The sequence below is a fragment of the Camelus ferus genome, chromosome X (assembly GCF_009834535.1).
Source record: "Camelus ferus isolate YT-003-E chromosome X, BCGSAC_Cfer_1.0, whole genome shotgun sequence".
Taxonomy (NCBI): Eukaryota; Metazoa; Chordata; class Mammalia; order Artiodactyla; family Camelidae; genus Camelus; species Camelus ferus.
The window spans coordinates 50,270,056-50,293,861 of NC_045732.1; the positions used below are offsets into that span (position 1 = coordinate 50,270,056).

A 23,806-nucleotide genomic window follows, 5' to 3' on the forward strand; every position below is an offset into this window, starting at 1 on the left:
AGAGTGAGGGGAGGGAGGAAGAGTGATTTCCAGTTAGCCAAGTAGACACAATGGTGTCAGGAAGGTTATTCCAAAGAGAGGGTGGCAGTATATATTGTAAAGAAATTTTATGACAGTACATACTCTGGGGGTACAACTCTCAGGTGGGGATGGGATGGGTCATTCTTTTATTAGATCCAACATGAGTGTTGTGGGCAGAGTTTGGTTACCTGGCAGATATTGAGCTTAGAAACAGTATATATTTTGGATCTTTTTATTCACTTCCATATAACAGCATATATAAAATGTTGCACAGACAAAAAGCATTTCTGAAACTTGGTCACTCCTTTGAGATTGGCACAGATTACATACTTTTGAAAAAAAATCAAATGGTGGAATAATTTTCATCTCTAAAGGTAGGTATAATTTGGAGATAGCCAAAAGTCACTTGAGACTAAGAATGGTGAAATAAGGTGGGTATATAAAATAACCTGGACATAATTTTTAGTGAAATAAGCATGTAAAAGGATGACCTATTTTACTGTTAAAGTATCTCACAAAATGCCACCCTCAAAGGAAACAATGGTTTACTAGGATACATAAATAATTGTTTTTAAAGTTTTGTTTAGGGTACAGAAATATGTATCTTATTTTATGATACTAGTGGGAAAATGGGCATAGCTAAGGGAAGACTACAAAATATTCAGCTTCTTTGGAGGCCAGGTAATAAGGTTTCCATCAACTTGCTATGGCATTAGGATGGTGAGCAGTTTTTGTATCAAGTGTGCAGTGCTAGCTCCGCTTGACTTAAATGAGTGATGCAGCTGTTGGGAAACAGGAAATGGTGCTGGATTACACACAGACAACCAAAACTAACACAAACACACATAGGCTTCCTGGTATGTAAATTATTTTTGAAGTTTGAGATCTCCTTATACAGAATTTAGTATATAACAGATTCAAGAACCAAACTTCTTGACTTCCCAATATTAAATAACTAAATGTGCAAAAGAACCACCATTAAATAGCACATCAAAAGCTATACATTTTCTATGAAACAATATGTGCACAGATTTTCAAAGCTGTGAAAATGCAATAAAGAGCACAACACATTTTGGTCACTTTATTAAATGACATTAAATAGTTTAAGTTTCAACTACTAAACAGCACTTTGAATGGTGAAAACACAGATAGTATTATTGTCATACTTGAATGCTTTTCTTTAAAAACACAATTCCAGTCCTTATATATATTACAAAACAGCCTTAAAGGAAGAAGTGACATCTTTTCTACAGTACTTAAGATACTCAATACGGAACTGAAAAGCAGTCTAACAGAAACAAAGGCAAGTCTTCACAGCTGTATGATTTCAGCAGCCAAAGCTGGATGATGGACTGAAACATTACTATACAACTGGGACAAAACATATACAATATCACAATACTAAGCAAAAAACGCTTTACACCCAAAGAAATAAAACAGGTTACAAAATGTGGAGAATTTAGCAGGCAAAACTGTATTACAAGCAACATTTTAAATCGTCATTTTTTAAGCCATTGCAACTATTTAAAACATCTAAAACAAATATAAAATGAGCCTTTTAGTATCTTATTGATGTGATTTTGTCTTTAAATATTTGTTAAAGCTTGATGTTATACTCAAAGTACATATTATGTAGCTAAAATGTCAAGTGAGAAGAGTGTATGCAAAGTGGTCCAAGTTTTATTTTAAACTCTCTATTTCCAATTAATCCTTCTATGTATTATTAAGTCATACTTTCATCCACGGTGAAAAAGGTTTAGAAGGTTACCTAAAATTTTGACATCTATGTCTTTGAACAAGTAATCAGACCATGTTGAAAGTTCCCAGGTCTCGTAAATCAGGTTTAAAGTATTCTGTACTTGTAGAAATACCAACTGATAACAGTTGGCCAGCGAATACTGTCTTCAAATATTTATCTCATAAATTCTGTCTTTTTCACTTCTTCTAAAGTAGAAACACATCCCCCCTCAATTAAATAAATTTGATTATATGGCTGGCATAATATCCAAATATATAGAATTTGTTAGCAATAACTCACCATGGGAAGGTGGGGGGTGGATCCACCAAACCTCAAAATTCTATATGACAAACCTAGTGCTCTTGGATGTTTTACCACTAGTTCTTTCAAGATAAAAGTGGAAATCTCTTCATCATCCAAACAACTCAAAACTGTTTTAGCTAATTAAACTCATTCTAATCCAGTGATACCTAGAGCAATCCTCCACCTAGCTTTCTCTTTTCTGGAATTCGTTAGCTGTTTCCACTACCTCTTACGTCACCATCTCAAAAATCATTTTGCCATGTTGAGTTGACTCTAATAGTCTAACAATCTTTTTCCTTAAGAAATTCAAGCAACCAAATTGTACATGAGTAAACTTATAGGTCATTTTTATAGGCCTGGATTAAGAAAAACGACAATGTGATGACTTTCTAGTAAAACCTCATAAAAGGGTATTAGATGAATTAATTTTGATCAGAAAACTGCCTCACAGATCTAAACTAAAAAAAAAAAAATCAAGCTTTGAAATGTAATTTAATTTAAGAAAACATAGGGAAGTTGGGGAAAAAGAACATAATGATGAGAGAAAAGAGCATAGAAGCCAGTGATCCTTATCTTTAGGAGGAATTATTTCACAATACTGACAGTACTGGGAATTGTTAAAGTACATTCCTCATGTGAACTTAAAGTCAGCAATGGTTCTGCCATTTTGATGTTGTTTATAAAACAGGGTGTGAACCTGACAACCACAATGTCATCCTTAACCTCCTAAAATGCTAGAACTTGATTTTGTTACTCCACATCCCACTGCCAGCAACAGGATGAAGCACTAGCACTGGCACCAAGCAGTTAAGAGATGTGCTTTGTTTTAGTGCCAGGGGAGAGAAAAATCATGTGTGGAAGATAATCCACGACCCTGAAATTTTACCAGTAATTATTTCAGCACATACAACTGAAAATAAAAAATGGCAGAAAGACTAAAGAAGAAAAAAGAATTCTCTTCTTAGGCTATACTTAAGGCTGTTTATACAATGCTAAGATAACTGCAAGACTCCTCCAAGTTTTAGAGCAGTAGTATTTAAGAATATTGCACACAATTCTGTGTCAAAGATAACCCTTAGTTTTTAACTTTCAGTCACAGAGATGATATAGAAGGAGCCCAGTTTTAGACTTCAGTCAAAAGAATATTAAAACCATTTCAATCACTTTAGTCAAGAAATGGATTAAGTACAAAAGTATTTCATAACTGGAGGAATCAACTCTAAGAACTCAGCTGTGTGTTTTTATATGTAAAGAATGAATATATAAATCTGTATTCTTTCATAAATTCATTAATTTTATGACAATTTTATGGTTGCTAAAAGCAGGCATAAAAATTTAGAGAGGAAATCTGTGGAGTTGTTACTGTTATGGAAGGACTTGTTTTCACTGAAAACAATTTGAAAGATCTTCTGTACTCAATGTGTGTAAGAAGATTCTAGGCAACATCACTGACAAATGTCAGGAAGAAATGGTATGCCCTATTAAAAAAATTTAAAACTAATATGGAAGATTGGCATTTAAGGGGACCAAACTATTTATACAGTTGAGTTCTGTTAAGTCATTGATTCCTAAAAAAATAAAAGATCTTTCTATGATTTTAACAATCTTTTAAACTTTTAGTGCAAAATCACATTGATTTCCCTTGGGAAGGTCCTGGATTTTTGCTTCTCATTGGGGGTGGTGCACGCTGTAATGGTGGTGGCTGCATACCACCAGCCACTGACTGATACATTCCTCTCATATCAATCTGCTGGTAGTTAGAAGGATTCATGATTAAATTTGGAGGCTTTGGCATCATGAGGTGACCCAGTGTTGCTTGTTGATAAGTCATTTGTTGCTGTTGCTGCTGATTGTACTGCTGCTGGAGCCTTCGGTTCATAAGTATTCGCTGAACGCAGCTGATTAACTAAAGAGAGAAAAGGGACCTGTTACAGTGCATGACCTGTCTCAAAGAGGCAGTATCAAGTTTTGAGTTAAAATCAATTTGTTAAGGGGGTACCATACCAAAAGGAAAACACATTATTGTTATCACCATTACTAATTTGATGGCATTCACAGAACCATTACTGTAGAAACCGGTTAGTAACACCATTTAGGGCTAAATTCTCTTAATGACTTGACTATTGTAGTGCAAGCAGCATTTAGATTAGTTTCCATAGTAACCTGGCCTGCACTGTGATTAGTCTCAAGTATTAGTTACAGCACTTTTTGTCAAGTCTCCTTTCTTTGTCATTCTTTTGAATATTTCACACGATGACAGACAAATAAACATTTTTAGTGACAAACACCAAAGGGAAAAGGCACTTGCAGTGGGAATAATTCCTATTTGGAATGTCTCAAATTTCCTAAGATAATTTAAAACCACATAATTCTATAGTGCTTTCTAAGTAAAATTCATGCCACAGAAATTGATTTCCTGATGTCAAGAGTTGAAATTTCCCAGTGCAAGGCAGATGGCTGGCAAATGACCGTGCTGGGAAAGATGAGTAAGGATCCTAGAATATGTTAGCCTTTTAGAGAATTACACAATTTAGTAGGAACCTGTGTCATACATCATTAATAGTTCCACTTTTTACTCTCAAATTAAATATATTAAAAAGTATACTTCTTTGGGGAAGTTGTTAAAAATAGTAAATGTGGTAAAAAGTCTGGCAAAAATTTCTTTTTAAGTGTCCAGAATATATAAAATAAAGTTATATAGAAGAGATCTTATACAAATTTGAAGGAGACCCATTTCGGAAGTTGTTACTCCTTTGCAACAAAAGACATTACCTTTATTTGACATGACTAGGTTTCTGGATAAAATTTCTTCTGGGAATAACCAGTGACCATCCATCAGCCTATATGAGGGATGGTTACTGACACAGATGTCACACAAACCCATTATTATAAATTCAAGAACATTAAACATAACCTAGAGATAGTACAAATTCTTACCATCTGTTGTTTTGTCAATACGTCATTGTAGATTGCTTCTCTTCGCTTAACATCAAGCTCCTGGCTGGCTTGTCTACTTAATGCTAACGCCTGTACCTGGGCCTCAGAGAGATTCATGTTTTCCTTCCACTAAAAGAAAAGTATCTATTTACTCCTTATTGCAGTAGAATTGAGGAAAAATAATTAAGGTACTTAAAAGCAGGGTACTAAGTTGTCCACTGTTGTACAAGCGTTGGTTATCTCTGCAATAAAACTATTTGGATTTAATTTGTGCAACTGGTAATTAAAATATGTTTATGTAAGCAATGCATACATTTCTATGATTAATTAATTTCCCAGTTCTTAGATTTTACATTTCTCTTTTGTGTCAGCATCTAGGTAAAACTGCTGAATTACAGCTTGGCACTATTATCCAGTTTACTAGTATTTTACTATTGCATATCAAGTTATAAGAATTATGCTCTTTTCCTCAAAGAAGTAGTGAAGCAAACAACAATTAAAAGTTTCTTTAAATGGTGGGGGGAAGAACACAAGTTGCAAGTTGGAGTAAGACAATTAACTTACTACAGCTGAAATTATATCTTCAAGAGGCTGAATCCTCACTGCTGTCACACTGTTTGTTGCTTCCACAACTTTTTCTCTTCCTTGATTAATGAGGTCCTACAAGAATGCAAGAAATAATTTTATCAGGGCATATAAAAGATGGAATACTTTTAAAGTATAGGATCCTTTCTCTTGCCAATTTATACCACCTGATTTAAAACTTGTTAAATAATTGAAAAGAACAGCAAAATTCAGCATCAATAAAACAAAGTAAAACTCATCAGTGAGGGTCTTGTTAGGAAGATAAAAGTCTGGGGTTTATTGCCCCAATAATTTAATAATTTAAATGACTCCATAAGCACATTTTAAAAAGGAAACCACAGATTCAATTAAGTTATTAAATTATTGGTATATTAAAACCTAATCTTTCTTATTTAACTCATAATTGATTCTAGTTTTCAATAATTTATTTCATAATACTGTGCATTATCATATACTTAATGCTGCACTAGGATGTAAATCAATGTGTGTATTTATGCTACTTTCAAAAATTAAGCAAGTAATTTGTTTATTCAAAATATTTCATAACTGAAGAAAGTGCTATTTCCCTAGCTAGTCAACTGCCCTATTGTCCCTTAATTAAAATAATTTAACTACATTAATTCAAGGCCTGATTCCCTTGTGCTCTGAACAAACCACATTTTACTATACTATGCTGGTTCAAAAAGGTCAACAAATAAAAGAAAAATTTCTTAGTCTATTCAGAGGTAATCTTTTGGAGAATGTGATATTCCTGCATAGGGAACCCTCAACAACAGGGCACTTGAAATTGCCTTTAATTCAAGTTAAACTACTTTGTACTTCACAACTTACCTCCAGCTGTTGATTACTCATTGCTGACAGGGCTCCCAAATTGAAAGGAATATAAGGAGTTTGAGAGTTGAAACTGACAGGGGGTAAATTGGTCCCAGTTGGTATGTTGAAACGCATGGTCAGCCCCTAAAAACAAAAAATTATGCACTTCCCACGTTGTGATTTAAAACTTGAAGTTCTACATCACCTACTGGTTTAGAAAAAATCCACATTCTCAGATCTAGGAAATTATTAACACTCTTTCACACACAAACAAAACGCTCTTTTCACCCGAAACCAAGATCTTATTACATAGAAAGCTTTAACCCCTAAAGGTGTACTCTTTTTCTGGTAATTCCCACAGAATGGGGCAACTCAGAGAATTCTGATGAGACTCCTAAAATCACATTAACGTTAAAGAAGTTTGGTACAATGAGTTAGGAGTTTAAAAAGGATTCAGGTATTAGGATAAGGTTTCCCATGCTCAGGCACATTTTTGCTCAAGGGGCTTGGTGTTTAAAACAGACATGGAACTATTTTAAAGATGCTGCTGGAGATTGACATTAATGTCCAATAATGGAGTATTTTTGTGTTCTGATATTCAGTCAAAATTTAGATTTCATGGTATACATGCTAAAGCAATAATTACTCCTACCTCCAAACTCTAAGCTCCTATATGTCTGCTACTACAGTGAGGGTGTTGATGGAAGTTAAGTGATGCTAAATATATAGCTTCCCACTAATCTCTCAATTTAGCAAGTGCTAAACAGAAATGAGGTTACTATGCTTTAAGGGGAAAATATTTTCTTTTCTCCTCTCCCCCCAGTCTATCACCAAAGGTAGCCAAAGCCCATAAACAGACTCTCATACCTGGGGACTCTGTTCCTAAAGATTTCACTATATCATTACCTGTTCCAAATCTGGCTCTTTTCTCACTCACTACTCTTTCAAATGACTAACATAAAAACAAAAACCAAAAAGCATTCCAAATGAACTACCTTCTTCTCTGCTTCATACTCAGCCCAAGCTGCTTTTCTTTCTTCTTCAGTCAACTCTTCTTCTTCTTTGTGGTCCAAAAGAGAGTCATGTTCATGATATCCTACAATGTGTTCTTTATGTATTTGAAGAAGTTCTGCAAGTATGGTGTCCTGTTTAGAGGGGTTGAAATAATAGAGAATTATTTTCTCCCTCTGGATCATATCTCCATAGTTCTCTGGTTTACTGTTAGACTAAAAACTAGAAACTGGCCCATATACATATTCTGATATATATGATAAATTACCTAGAAAACATTCACTATACATGCAATACCAGCCTTTTATGTAAGAATTTCATGTTTATAGAGCATGTTTTAGGGGTTCAATTTTTTAATGACTGCTTTTCATCTTTCAAGGTTTTTTTCCTCCTACTTTTTTCTAATTTTTTCATATCATTTTGTTTTGTGCTTTGTTCTGAGTTGATAATAAATGCTAACGTAAGTCTGCTTAACTCAGAGATTACAGTGAATGCCTATGCTAAAAATCATGGCTATTCCTGCTTATACAGATTTAACAACTTTATTTTCACAATCACTTTAGCTACCAAACACTATACTAACAAAAACCAAATCTAAATCAAAACAGCTACATACAGTCCTTATATTTCAGTTGTAAGAAAGTCAAAAATAAATTATACTATAAGGGTGCAAGGATCAAATTTAAACTGATATAAATTGTTTATCAATTTATTATCATAGTGTCTTTTTTAAGTCATGATGTCTTAGTATTTTAAAGTAAAAAAATTAAAAGCTTAAAAATTGGGATAATTTATATACTCAGTAAGAACACCAAACTCCTGCTCTGTGTAATTATGAGAGAGAGACACAAAGAGAGATTTAGGGGGTAAGGGGTTAAAGTGAACCATAGATATGTTACTTGCTAATAAAAAATTAAAATATTCACAAGTTGTTTATTAAGAAATCAAAGATGAAAACCTCGATATATAAAAGGCAAATTAATTCACTTTACAAAAGGATTTTCCATAGCTTCTAATAGCAAGTTCCCTTAGAACACACTTTCTAAATTGAGCATGAATTTAGTGAAGGAACATAAATAATTACTGGTCAAAGGAAGCTACAGGGAGGCAAATAGCACATTAAATTTAAATTAAAAAAAGAGCAAAAAACCAAAAAAAAAAAATCTACATCTAATAATGTTTAATGCCTCCATGAGTTTTAGCATAGACAAAGCCCATATTTGAATTTTGTCTTTACATCTTCAACCATACTTAGAGTATAGAGTCCAAAATAGGGTAGGAAGTCAAATGTTTGTTAAATAACTCAAGATGAAAAATTCAAATCTTGGCGCCCTAAGTTTATCTCTATACAATAGCAAATGCTGATACCAATTCCAAATATTCTGATATTTGGTATCATGTTAACAAATTTTTTATCTTGCTACCCCAATAAACACTTGAAATAATCCCTTCATAATTTCATGAAAGAGAAGGGACTCATTTTCTTAATGGATACAGCTGTAATTGAGATTTTACAATTCATTTTGAATGCATATACTATTTCTTTTGTTGAAAACAGAAAATGTTAAAAGACCATACAAGCAAGAGGGCTCAAGAAAGTCTACTGGTGGAACACATATATACTAATAGGTTTAAGTTCTTTTGAAATGTTAACTAAACATTTCACTCCTGTACCAGTGTAGAAATCTGCCATCAAAGCTGACTTCTCTGGCCTATAGCATATATAGAACAGGTTTATCATCACTAGATAGATCTCCAAAGTTCAGAGTTACTGACCAGGCAGGGAGGGAGACAGAGCAGTCTGAATTAAATTCTGTTAAAAGATAATGCTTCTTTAGATGTGTGTCTCCCATGCTCACCCCCCAACCATGACTCAGGAGAGAGGTATGTAATAAAACCAGATAACACTGACTAATATTTTTAGCAAGTGACCATGCCAAATACAATTAGAAAAGTCAGCTGTTTTACAAAATACCAAATAAATTACAAGGTAGAAATGTTCTATGGATAGTCCTTAATTTTACTTCTGTCTGACAATAAGTGATATTCTTAACCATAGTCAAAAATCACTTCATTTCTCTAAGAAAGCAATCTAAAGGAAAGACCAAGAGAAGTGTGTGCTAGCAACTAATTTTCAGCTTTGTGATTCTCCTCATAAGCCTGGATAATAACTTAATCTAGTTATGAATGTTAAATTAAACATGGATGAAATACTCTACATTCACATATATAACAGGATGATATAAAAATAGCAAGAATAAATGAAACACCCAATTGTTTAGAACTAAACACTATGTCAACTAAGTGTAGTGTTTATTTCTCAATTATAAATACCATGATTCATACAATAGTTACTTTAAAGTCTTTCCAGAAATGCATGTTTGCATTATACATACATGCACACACACACACATACACACAAACACACTCATATATACTCCTTAAAAAAATGTCTGCAATATGAGGGAGCTTTATCAAGTTAGTCCTTAGCATCTTGTAATTTCAAAGTCCAAACATATCATCTTAGAATTGGTAGAAAATGATGTCCAAGGAAGCAAAGTAACTTTTTTCCAGCTGGGACTAGAAGATAAATTATTCGGCTCCTATCCAGTGATCATTCTATCACACTATGAAGAATGACTGGATAAACTGGGAGTTCAAGATTTGCAGATACTTACTAATATATATAAAATAAACAACAAGTTTATATTGTATAGCACAGGGAACTATATTCAGTATCTTGTAGTAACTTACAGTGAAAAAGAATATGAAAACAAATATATGTATGTTCATGTATGACTGAAGCATTATGCTGTACACCAGAAATTGACAAAACATTGTAAACTTACTATACTTCAATAATATATATATATATATATATAAAATTAAAAAAAAAGAATGGCTGTTTTCTTGAGGCATGGTTCCTCCATTTCCCAGATCTATTGTCTTAAAATAAGAAAATCCCCTGAAGGATTCCAGGAGAAGGAGAAACCTAAGTGGGTCTATTTTTTTTTCACTTTTAACACTTCTGTTCTTTTTGAAGTTTTTTTTTAAAGCAAGCAAAATGTTAATTTTTTAATAAAATAAAATATTTAAACTGAAACAAACACAATTCTTAGACACAAACTTATGAAAGACCAGTTCATTCTTAGCCTAAACCTGACATGAACTATTTTACCGCATTCATCTTCAAGAGATACTCATTTTAGGAAATCCCATTTCTAAAGCCTTTAAATGTTTTCTCCCCACCAATTCCAGATTTGAGATCTAGGCTATCAAGTTAAACATGACTGCCTAATAAAGGTCAGAATATGATAGAGGTTCAGCTTCTGCCTATGCAGTAACTTTCATTTTGACTCACAGTTAACTAAAATGCCAACAAGTCAGAGAAGTGCATGTGACTTAGTTTTGTATCATTAAAAAAAATTTGGACCGTTTTCCTAAAACAAGGCAAAAAACCAACCATATTGTTCTACTGACTATGACACTCCCTCTTTTCAAAGAATTTTTAATGGAAATGATGCTAATATCCTATCATAAAACCTAGAGATAACTACTAGTAACATCTGTTGTATATTCCTCCACACATTTTTACATAAAAATAGGACTGCACTATAAATAGTTTTGAAACCTAATTTTCCACCTTGGTATCTTTCCATGGACATCATTTTATATCAGATACAAACTTTCATCATTTTTAATGGCTGCAAGGTGTGTACATTATATAGATATACTTTATCATCTATTAATCACTCTCTTACTTACGAGTTTATTAAGACATATATGTCACCTGTAGTTTTTAATTATTACCAAGTCTAGAGTGAAACAGGTTAATGGATAAATTTTAATGTGTATCAACCACTTGTTCATACAATAATTATACCAACAAGACTCAAGGACTTAGACAAATATGTTTACCACTATATTCATTTTAACAAAGAAAAGACACTACATGTAAGTTAACTGACTTTTATAGGAACAAGAGTCATTTGTACATTTCAGAAGTAGGAAAGGAGAAATCTTTCTATCCTCCAGAGTGCTGTGAAAGAGGCAAATAAGAGAAAGACGATACAGGATTTCTGACACAAACTGTTTCTTACATCTTTCCCTTTTAAATTCACTGCAGCATACTGTCAATACAAGAGACAGATGATGAGATTAATGAGGGCAAACAGGTATTTGTAACAGGATCCTCAGAATATTTCTTAGGGAAAGACAATTTTGCAAAGTCTAGACCAAGTTATAAAAGTTAATAAAGAGAAATTTCATCCCAATATACAACACAATCATGGAGAGGTTTTTGTTCTTTCCCCTTGAAGCGTGCATTTATATTAGTTGCTATAGTAACACTATTATTGAAAACAATACTGGAACAGAATCTATAATCACTAGGCCAACAGTCATCAAAATGAGGTTTAAATTACATCCAAATGTGTACCTTTACTTTTCTTTGTCTAAACTTTATTTTTCCTTAAATAAGTGAAAAAGCTTACAAGCTGGGAAAAGCATGGTCTATATTCGAGCTAACAACCTAAATTAGTTTTAGCTTTAAAAATGACTAGTTCAATTAATAAAACAAAATTAATGATAAATTACAAATTTAAGTTAATTTATTTAGAAGTTTAAAGTATTTGGTAAGCTGACAAAAATTTCCATTTAATTAATTCTGAAATTCAACCTTGAAAATAAAATTTCTAAAAACAATCAAGGCTTTTTGCCTGAGGGTGGGGGCAGGGGTTTGCCATGTTTCAAAATATTTTGCTTGCTATCACTTTGAATTTGAGTTTTACAATATCTGGAAATAAAATGTCACTAAAATACTTAAGTGCCACAGGACCAACTCAAAAACTATGAAAAAAATCCTTTTATTACTTAAATAAGTCTAGATTCTTAATAAAGATAATTATATTCCTAGTCAAAAAAGTTTCTACTTTCAAATTTAAAGCCTGTTTCTTTCCAAACTACACAGGAAATAAAAAATGCAACATATCTGATAAGTAACTAGAGAGCTACTGAGTGAAGTTCACATTCCACCTCATATCAGATTTTCAGGTCAAGAGCACCCTTGCCAAAGAGCATTTATAAATATATCCAGATCTCAAATTGTAGGTATGAATAAGATAGTGACAACTACAGAACTTGTCACTTTCAAGGAAAGAAAAGGCAGGCCTGCCAAGCTGACATTGGTGGAGGGTAAAAGCCAGAGTCTCCTTTGATAAGAATGTTTTATACTCAATTTAACATTTAAAAAACTAAATACTATATTTAATATTTAACCTTTAAAAACTGGTTATCCATTACAATTCTTACACATGCCATATGCCATATTCCACTCACTGTGAGGTAAAGAGTGTCATAGATTTTATATGACTGTAGTGACTTTCTAGAGGTTGCAGCTTTCTAAATAGAGTCTGAATTGGAACTCAATTCTCATGCTGTACAATCTGGAGTTCACATTATCTCTTTAATTTATTAACACTGTTACAACCTCTAACTCACACACAGGTGTGCTACAAAAAGAGACATGAATTAGGAAGGAAAGCAGCTATTTTAGCAGCTCAAATTACATTCAAAGAAAGAAAACATTAAAAGATAAAAAGTAAAATGGTTTAAAAATGACATAAATAAGGTCATCTATTGATTCTTATATTGACCAAATCTCTCTCCCACAATTTATATTCCTTTAAGGGTCCAAAGTAATTTGATGTAAAAAGCCTAGTCATAAAAACATCAGTAATTGAAGAGACAGAACTGAGACATTCGTCTACTTACTTCCCCTAAAAGTATCACAGCTTCAATTTTCCACTGTTCCTACTCCTGGAAGTGTTACATACACATTTGAACCAGCCAATCTGAGCAGCACACTTTAGGACATTAATATACAGATACTGTGGCAATCAAGCACCTGTATTAATTTAGAATCACTGATCGATCATTTCAACGTTAGTTACATCCTTCTGAGCTTCCCTAAATGAAAACGTAAAAAACTGAAAGAACATATAGCCTTGCTTACCACGTTTCTCTCTACAATCGACATTTTGACCAGAATGCTTGAAATATAAACATCAGTATAATTTTGCTGGAATCAACTGAATCAATGAAAAAGAAGACTTATGTCAGCCTTTTGAATTTCAAAGGAAAGTTTAATGGCAGAATTTAAATGAAAAAATATACACATATGTAACTTTGTAAATTGGGAGGCTTTCTATGTAGTGGTTAAGATCACAGGCTCTAGATTATAGCTATCTCACAGTACTCTGGGCAATGATGGAAATGTTCTGTGTCTGCGTTGTCCAATATGGTAGCTGCCAGCCACATGTGGCTACTTTAGCACTGGAAATGTGACTAGTGTGACTGAGGAACTAAAACTTAATTTAATTAATTTAAATGTAAATAGCCACATGTAGCTAGTGGCTCTTGTATTGGACAGTGCAGATCTAGAGTCTTACTGGTTTTAAGCCCCAGTTAATACTTATTAGCCCTATGTCCTTGAGTAAATTACCTCTCTGGATCTAGTTTCCTGGTCTGTAAAATGGGCCTAATAAGTATTTACTTCACAGGATTACTCTGGAGATTAAATATTACACATGAAGTGCTTAGCAAAGTGCCCGGTTAACCAATGACCTTTGCATTGATAAATCTCATGGTCAATTCTCAAACCTGATCCTATCTATCTACCAGTAACATCTGACAGAATTTAATCACTTTCTTTACCAAGATACTAACTTCTCTTGGTCAGCTAATTAGGAGAACTCTACTGGGTATTATTTACCACTTTCTCTTACTTCCAACAGCTTTTCTGAAAGTCTAAAGCAGATCCTCACTTTAAAAACAATGTATTCCATACAGAAAGAGGAGTTTTTACACCTAAATTGAGTCTTTCTAATGAAAAATTCATTAGACAAATTTGACGGGACAAATTATCTGATATCAGAATTGTCCTAGAAAATCCTAAATATATGGCCATTGTAATTATAGAAAAATCAATAAGTTATTGCCTGTCTTGAGAAGGTACATATGTTAAAAAAAATTTTAGCTGATGCTTAAAGGATACCTCTTATTACCTAGAATGAAAGTGTGATAAGCCTAAGCAATTTATTTATGTGAAGAGCAAGTCAATTTGTTGCTCTTATTTTACCAGAGATTGAGGCAGAAAAAGCAAGTGCTTTGTTAGTAAAATTTTTTGTTTATGTATTGATAAAGGGCCTTGATTTTTCCCTCTCTCTTTAAAATTTTTTATATTTCTTTAATTGAGGCATATTTGATATACAATATTATGTAAGTTTCACATGTACAACACAGTCACAATTTTTAAAGATTATGCTCCATTTACAGTTCTTATAAAATACTGGCTGATTACCTGTGCTGTAAAACATATCCTTGTAGCTTATTTATTTTATACATAGTAGTTTGTACCTCTTAATCCCCACCCCCACCTTGCCCCTCCCCTTTTCCCTCTCCCAACTGGTGACTACCAGTTTTTTCTTTATATCTGTGAGTCTGTTTCTGTTTTGTTATATTCACTAGTTTGTTTTAGTCTTTAGATTCCATATATAAGTGACATCATACAGTATTTGTCTTTCTGTCTGACTTAATACCCTCCATGTTATTGCAAATGGCAAAATTTCATTCCTCTTTATGGCTGAGTAGTATTCCACTGTACATATACACAATATCTTCTTTATCCATTGATGGACATTTAGGTTGCTTCCATATCTTTGCTATTGTAAACAGTGCTGCTATGAACACTGAGGTGCATGTATCTTTTCGAATTAGTGTATTCTTTCTTTTTCAGATACACACCCAGGAATAGGATCCTGGGTCATAAGGTAGTTCTATTTTTCATTTCTTGAGAAACTTCTTTTAGAATTCTAACTTTGCTCCTTAATTATTGGGTAATCTCTTGGAACCAATTCCCTTACTACAAAGGAGTAATACCACTTGTAACTCATAGGATTATTGTGAAAATTAAATGAGATAATATATTTAAGGAACACAGCACAAGCTCTTGATATGTATTACTCCCTTTTCCTCATAACTTGCCTTGTCCTGTTTTTTAAAGAATATTCATCTTTTACATATCATATATGAAACATTCTTGCCAGAAATATCTGCCATGAATTTAATCAAACTTTTGGATCTAATTTCCAGTTTACAGAATAGATAAGATACAGAAGTTCAAACTCACCATTAGGAAATAAACAAATCCAGAATGAAGGGTGGGGAAGTGATTATATTAAATTAAAAGAAATATATAAAGAAACACAACAACCAAATGCAGTGTGTGTACCTTGAGTGGATCCTGACTTGAACAAAGTAACTACAAAAGACATTTTTGAGACAAGTAGGGTAATCTAATATGGATATGATATTAGATGACGTTAAGGAATTAAGAAATTATTAATTCTGTGAAATTGTGGTTATATAAAAATGTCTTTATAATTTACAGACATACTGAAATATTTACAAGTGTAATATCATACTCTTGTAATTTAAAATATTTAAGAAAATAGAGGCAAATATGGCAAAATATTACAATTACTAAATTAAGGTGATGGTTATGTAAGTATATATTATATTCTTCTGGTTTGAAATTTTTCACAGTAGGAAAAACATTTTTAATTAAACTTTTTTTTAAACATATTTCTTTGCTATAAGAGAGACAGACAACACTTGACTATGTGGTAGAATTCTGGGACAGCCCAAAGTTTAAAAGATGAGTCAGTATCCTTTTTACTCCTAATTAGCTCTCTATTTAAGCAAATCAAAACAGTTTTCTAAAGATGGAATCTGAATCCAAGTCACCTCTCTATGGATTTTTTAAAAACCTAAATTGAATGCACAAATGTATGTTGACACTGTTCTAAGAACTTCACACAAAATATCTCATTTAATTGTCATAATAACTTTCTGAAGTACATACTATTTATAACTCTCATATTACTGATGAGATTTCTAAGATTGTGAATCAGCATGAGCTGCTGGCTCCCTCCCAGATAACCAATGACAGAAAAAAACTACAGAAGGGAAAAGGAAACATGAATTCCAGGAACTTATAGACACACACATGTGTACATGACATCACTGAGATGACAACAAACTGGCATCATATGCCACTTAAAGCATAGTAACTGAAAAAGATGTACTAATAATTCAAAGTAAGCATGATAGATACACTTAAGGAAATAAGGGAAGATACTACCAATATGAAATTCAAATTCGAATTACCTTAAAAGTATCAAAATGAGATATTACAGATAAAAATAATCATTGAAATAAATAACTCAATGGATAATATAAACAGCAGTAGAGGTACAGCTGAAGAATAACTTAGTGAGTTAGGAGATTAGACTGAGACACTCTCCCAGAAGACAGTAGGAAAGGATAAAGAAATAAGAAATGCAAAAGAAAAGCTAAAAGATATGGATGCTAAAAGCAGAAGAGTAAGCATTTGGTACCAACTATCTAGAAGGAGATGAAAATTAAAATGGAGAGGATGAGATTTTTGAATAATGGACACAAAGTATCAGAATGATAGATCAAGAAACTGAGGCACAGAGAAGTCAAATAACTTGATATGGTCAAGATTTAAACCCAGGTGGTCTTGCCTGAGGGCTCCTGCTTTTAACCAGCATGGCAATACTGACTCAGGACTGAAAATCAATAAATTCAGCATCAAAGATAATTAAGGATGATGGGGATCAGCTTTGCCACTTTAGGATTTTGCAGTAACTAAAATATGAAACCTATACTCTCCATTACACACCTTGGTAACATTGCAAATGCCTTTCCATAAACCCACAGTACTGATTAAGAAGAAAGTGTGAGCAAAGAAAAAGGAACCCTTATGCACTGTTGGTGGGAATGTGTGTTAGTGCATGCAGCCACTATGGAAAATAAGAATGGAGGTTACTCAAAAAACTAAAAATAGAACTAACATATAATCCAGCAATTCCACTTCTGGGTATTTATCCAAAGGAAACTTAAACACAAACTCAGAAAGATATCTGCACCCCATGTTCAACACAGCGTTATTTAAAATAGCCAAGATATGGAAACAACCTAAGTGCTCACGGATGAATGAATGGCTAAAGAAAATGTGACACATACATACAATGGAATATTAGTTGAGCCATAAAAAAGGAAATCCTGATATCTGTAATAACATGGATGGATTTCAAGCACATTATGCTAAGTGAATGTCAATTATATCTCAATGGAAAAAAGTTGGAAATAAAAAAATAGGTGTGAAGTCCTATCAAAAGAGAGTGCCTCAATTTACTATTTTCACAAGTTTATTCATATAACATATTAATATAAGCACAGCAGAGTGTAATGGTTAAAAAGTATGGCGTCTGGAGTTATTGCACTGAGATCAAATGCAGGTGACCCCACTTCTGTCTGTCATAATTTCATCATCTGTAAAACAGAAATAAACTCTACCAGCTTTGTAAGGTAGGTATAAGGATTAAATGATTCAGTACACTACCTGGCATAAAAAGCACTCAATAAATGTTAGCTACTGTTCATTCTTATTCTTCATTCAAAGGTTTATCTGATAATAATTACAAAGGTGAATCATACTCCTACATACTTGGTACCCACAACAGCGGTGGACCTTGTTAAAAATACAGATTTCCAGGGCTCACCCCCAGAAATTGATTCAGTAGGTCTTGGATGAAGCCAGGAATTTACATTTTTATCATGCTGTCAGGTGATTCTGATGCAGGTTAGTTCAAGGACTATACACAGGATAACTGCTATTTTAAAGGTATGTCAACCATTGTCTTACAATGGTTAACTTGCAATTTTAAGATAAAAATTTATTTGTTCATTGTCACGGTTTTACTGAATACTTGCTATGTCCTATGTATTATGCCAGGTGCTAGGGATACAGTGATGAAGATACACTGACACAATCGCTGCCCACATAGGATAGTAGAAAGCTTATAATCTAGAGGGAACAGATGTATCTTTTAATTTGTCTATAAAGTCAAAAAAGTTTCTACCACTTAATTCATCTATTCAAAGAGCATTTACTAAATATAAACCTGGTATTTTAAATTTCTGAATTTCCATGACCCGTATTAGAAGATATTTCCAGTGCTTCAAAAGTAGACACTTTTGAAGTCTACCCCAAATCTCCCGCAAGAGAATCTCGCACCCCCAACTCTGCCAGCAAGAAGCTTCATATATGTTGATGTTTCCATTAGCAGAGATTTGTAAAACAGCTTGCCAGGATTAGGGAGGCTGCTATTTAGGGGCATCACTGGATCCATCTCTTTAATCCAAATGTTTCCCCTAAAATACTTGCTGATTTTGGCTCCTTAGTTTTTCTTGTGTTATAAAGTGATACAATCAAAGTAAGACACAAAGCAGCCCTATAAAAAAAGCATGGTCAGTCTATTAATAAGTATTTATTTTGTAGTTTGTAAAAGGACACTAGAAGCACCCCTTCAGTTTTAAAAATAACTACACTGGTATCACAGCTGGCTATAAGGCAGACAATTCTTCTAAATTATAAGTATTATTTAAGGAGAAAAACCCTTGAATATTAGGGTAATAGTTTGTAGTCAAAGACATGCTAGCATCATTGAAAGTGATTATCAATGTCTAGTAATTATAAATTACCATATTCCCTCTTGATTATAGTTGATCTCTAGGGGAGTTAAAGCCTCAAATACCTGTCTCTTCTGCAGCCTAGCTGAGATTACTGCTTCTGGCCTCTCAATGTTTCTAGTCTCCTACAGATCTGTCATATGTCAAGTTTAATCTTCTAAGAATCAGGACCTCATATGACTCCTAAGTTCCAAAAATTTAAGTCTATACTGATTTCACAGACATGAACCAAGTATAATGGCAATATAACAATTACGGAAACAAAAATAGCAGCTAACATTTGAGCACTTACTATGTGCTTTATATAGATTATCTCTTATGTGAGATATTTTCTTATCTTCTTAAGGGAAGCTAGGCTTGGAAAGCTTATGTGACTTATCTAAAAATTACACCCTAAAAAGGTCGATTGGCAGGTTACCTGGGAAAGGGACAGGGCTTAAATCATTTGCTCTTTTTATTTGGTTGTCATCAACCATTCCAGCAAACAATGAATAGGAGACTTCTTTAATCTATGAAGAAATTAGAAGAATTAAAACAATTTCTCTAGACTTTATTATGATTTCTGGTGGTCTATTCTTATTCACATGAATAATAATCATTTTTATGCCAGTGAATACAAATATAGAAACAATACTAGAACTTGTTTTATTAAATAATAAACCTACTAAACTTGTACTAAAAGAGGCAGAGAAGTAGGAGACAGTGACATCAAACTTTATATATGCTTTAATTATGAGCATGGCTCCTTACAGGTACATGTGAACAAAAACTGGGTTTATGTGCCACCATGTGGTTAATATGCTATAGGTTACTAACACTTGCCCTACAATTCAGTGAGTCCTTTTGAACATTTATTCTCAAAAGTAAATGCATGCAAGTTCCTGAAATAGGTTGACTAGCTATTTTATACTTCACATCAAATTATTTTAACAGAGTCTATTTCTCTCTAATGTTAAAAATGACTAAGTTAAAACCTTATATTACCATCGTCTGGCTAATAAAACTGTACAATAGCATCTCTGTTCAGTAAACTATGCTTTGAGGTACTAAAACTTGACTAAAGGACTAAAGACAAAGGAAGAAAATTGTACACAACATCAGAGTACAGGAAGCAAAGCCTCACTTTGGGTACTTTAATTTAAATCCCCATTTTGTTCTCCCTGTAATTATCAACATGCAGTCCACATTTAAAAAGACACAGGTAGTACAGTGCTGGAAAAGGGAAGTGCAAAAAGTTTTCTATGGCAGTTTTACTGACTTCTGTTTTCTTAATAAATGGTACAGAACTTAGGCTGTATACCCACTTAAGCATATTATGAAACATGACTTTGACCAAGATTTTCATCTCTGATCAATCTGTATAATTCATATGTTTATTACCAGAAAAGGTACTTTCCCCTAATATAATTTACATAAATGATAAGAGGTCAGGTATTACTTTAATATTTAAAAAACAGTTAAGAATCAGTCAACAAATCTCAAACTTGTGTTAAAATATTTATAAGTTTAGATCATGTTGAAGTTCCAAAATGCCTGAGGAATATTATCACCCTGAACAACTGAAGAAATGCATAGACGCTTATGGTAGACATGATTCAGGAGGTCCTAAATCAATATATTTTAAAATATGGTTTCACAGAGCTACAAGATCATTGTATTTCAAAAGGGAAAAAGCATCAGTAACACCAACAACAGTAAGAAACTGAGGGGATTTAATAGAATATAATTCATGGGGCAGGGTGGTGAATAGAGCTGAATAAGATAGCTGATTCAATATACAACTGAAGACAACATTATTAAAGAGCCAATTTTCTTCCTTTCACACACCTGCTTCATTTTAATTTTACTGCTTGTGAAAATAAGTCAAATCCTAACACCGATTTTCAATTATATATGGATCATTATGGAAGATTTTTTTAAAATTCAGTTAAATATCACTATAAAGGCAACTAGAATTTCAAAAAAAGTCCATATAAAAGTGTCAAAGTTGTATTATTCACTATGGATGAAAGAAAGAAATGAATATAGTTCTTGCCTTTAAAGAATTCAGAGATTAAAGAACAGTCAAGTGGTTAATAAATTAAGTCTGAAATAGTAAATCTAATTAGAAAGTGAAAAAGTAAAAGAAAGTAAACAAGAACAGAAATACAGGAAGAGGAGTTAAATAATGACTTAGAGGAGGAGGGTATAGCTCAGCGGTAGTGCTTAGCTTGCACAAGACCCTGGGTTCAATCCCTAAGTACCTCCACTAGAAAATAAAATAAAATTAAAAATTAATTAACATACATAAAGAAACCTAATTACCTCCCTTGCCAAAAACCAAAAACAAATAATAATGACTTAAAGAGAAAGTGATGAGGCAGGAAGAGATAATCACTTATCAAGTTGAATACTTTAAGCACTATCAAAAGACAAAGAAAAAGCAAGTCAAAAAGGCATTCAATTCCATCATTATTTAGATAACAGCAATTTGAGGGGGAAATGAAGATGAATCATTTTCAGCAGTCTTTCATCTTAAAAAAAATGTATAAAAAGGCAGGTGTTCGCAATTGTACTATAACAGTAGGAACCAACTTTCAAATGCCTTTAATAAGAGGAGGTTCAAATACCAAGACTTCTAAAAATATAAAAAGCACCCACTTGTATCCATTTCAGAGAGGACTAATTTTCAAAATATCATTAAAGGGAATGAAAGCCAAATAGTAGTGGGCAAAGTTAAATGAAATTCTAAATATAAGCTCATGGAACAACATTAACATTTACTGAGTACCTACATCGTGCCTGGTACCTCTCTATTCCCACTGCTACCACCTTACTTAAGGCCTATGTTATCTCTCGTCTGGATCATTTTAATAGCATTCTAACAAGTTATATAACAAGTATCTTAACATCCATTTTCTTTTCTCCAATCCAACCTGCACACTGACACCCAAAGTGCTTTTTCTAAAATGAAAATTTGATGTTGATCTTTTATTCAGAATCCTTGAACAGATCCCACAGTCTGTATAATACAAATGTCCAAACTCAAACTTCTATGATCTGATTCCTATCTACCTTTCCAGTCTTTTCTCTCAGTGCTTCCCACGCCCACCCTTACTCTACACCACTATCTCCTTACACTCCATTATTTATTTGTAACTATCTGAGGTTCCTAAAACTTGCAATGCTGTTTTATACACCTGTTTTTTTTTTCTGCTCCTCCCCACTGAATGGCCTTCACCTTTTGCCCTCATAGCAATGCAAACAGCTACACACGTGTATTTTCAACATCAGTTCAAGTCCTCATAATATTAACTCCCCATCCCCAAACTTTTCCAAGAAAGAACTGACTACTCCTTCCTGTACAGGGTGCCTGTATCGATTTCTATTATAGGACCCATTTTATTGTATCTACTTGCTTAACATATGCTTATTAGACTATAGGCTCCTTGGGAGCAGGAACCTGGTCTTATTGTTAAATTTTTCACTGCCCACCAATTAAAAGCTACAGTCTATCATCCATTGAGTTCCATCATTTATTTTCTTGAAATGTCTGTTTCATTCCACAATCATCACCCTATTATGTGTCCTCAACCTCCATTTTGATGCCAGACTAACTTTCCAAAAGCCCACGTTCATCATACAAGAGCCCCATTCATGGTATTTTATTCATGCTTTTTTAAATTCAGATGCTTCCAATTACCTTTAATGGCTCTCCATAGGCTGGCCCTACCCTATCCGTCCAATTTGAACTCATTATCTAGCCAATTTCTTCATCATACCTTGAGTCTGGTACATAAATTCTTACCTTTCCCTTCACCCAAACTGTTTCATCCTACATTCACACCTCATTCTTACTTAATCCAAACTATCCTTTAAGGGTCAATAAGTTTTTTTCCATTAAAACTATACCTGAATGCTCCATCCTCCATTTTTCAACCACATACCACGGCAAATACATTCAGTATCAGTCACATCTGCAATTTATTATTTTAAGAATGTTACTTTCTTCTCCCCAAGTGGACTATCACCTCCTTCAGGTAAATCTCTTATATATCCCATGGTATTTCCTTTTCGATCCCTGACAATTCTCAGTTACTGTGATAGTAAGCTATCATAACATGGTACAGTGTTTTAAAAACTTGTAAGTTTAAAAAAACTTTTTTAACTAAAAAAATCCTCTCTTTAAATTAAATATTATGTTGTACCCAAAACATAAAAGAGGTAAAAGGAGAGGGACTCTCAAATGGGATGCAGGGAGGGCTTGGAGTGCTACCTGTCTCACCTTCCCCTACTTGCTTAGCCACATGGTAGCCCTGGAGCACCTCTGCAAATTTCCAGGGGCTCCTTGGAATAGAATTTGAAAACTACTCTGTTTAAGTTCTAGCTCTAACACTTACTAATCATGCATCCTCGGGTAATCACAAACTCTAAGCTTCAGTTTCCTGAGATAATGAATATGTATGAGAAAGGCCTGTATAAACTTAAAAGCTTTCTATAAATTTGAGGAATTTACGACTTCACAAGCCATAAGCTAAACGGGTTACATTATACAATCTTAACAGTTACATCACACAATGGTACTGATTGTGAAAGCATTCTGTATTTTAAAATCTAGTTTTATTTTAAATAAAATAAGGCATTCTAAACATCATACAATTCTGGGAATCCTAGGTCCTCTGCCTTGTTACTTAGAATTAACTTTCTAATCTGCATTTGGGGGCAATAAAGTGTAATGACTAAGAGTACATGCTTTTGAGTTGGGCAGACTTGGTTTGAAGGCCAGCTTCACCACTAATT

The 23,806-nt window shown here is 33.3% G+C and overlaps 1 protein-coding gene across 8 annotated transcripts in view; it reads right to left on the minus strand.

The window, feature by feature from the left end:
* Window positions 1-237: 237 nt before the first annotated feature.
* The window catches only part of ATRX (ATRX chromatin remodeler), a 229,103-nt gene continuing 205,534 nt past the window's right edge, over window positions 238-23,806 (minus strand). For 6 of the 8 annotated variants that reach the window (XM_032475539.1, XM_032475538.1, XM_032475533.1 and 3 more), the window contains 5 exons: window positions 7,393-7,542; window positions 6,416-6,541; window positions 5,564-5,659; window positions 5,000-5,128; window positions 238-3,968 (listed from right to left, as the gene is read on the minus strand). In XM_032475539.1, the coding sequence (XP_032331430.1) occupies window positions 3,690-3,968; window positions 5,000-5,128; window positions 5,564-5,659; window positions 6,416-6,541; window positions 7,393-7,542 (780 nt within the window). In that variant the 3' untranslated portion in view covers window positions 238-3,689. The remainder of the gene's footprint in view (window positions 3,969-4,999; window positions 5,129-5,563; window positions 5,660-6,415; window positions 6,542-7,392; window positions 7,543-23,806) is intronic. The other 2 variants (XM_032475540.1, XM_032475535.1) reach the window with 1 other exon arrangement.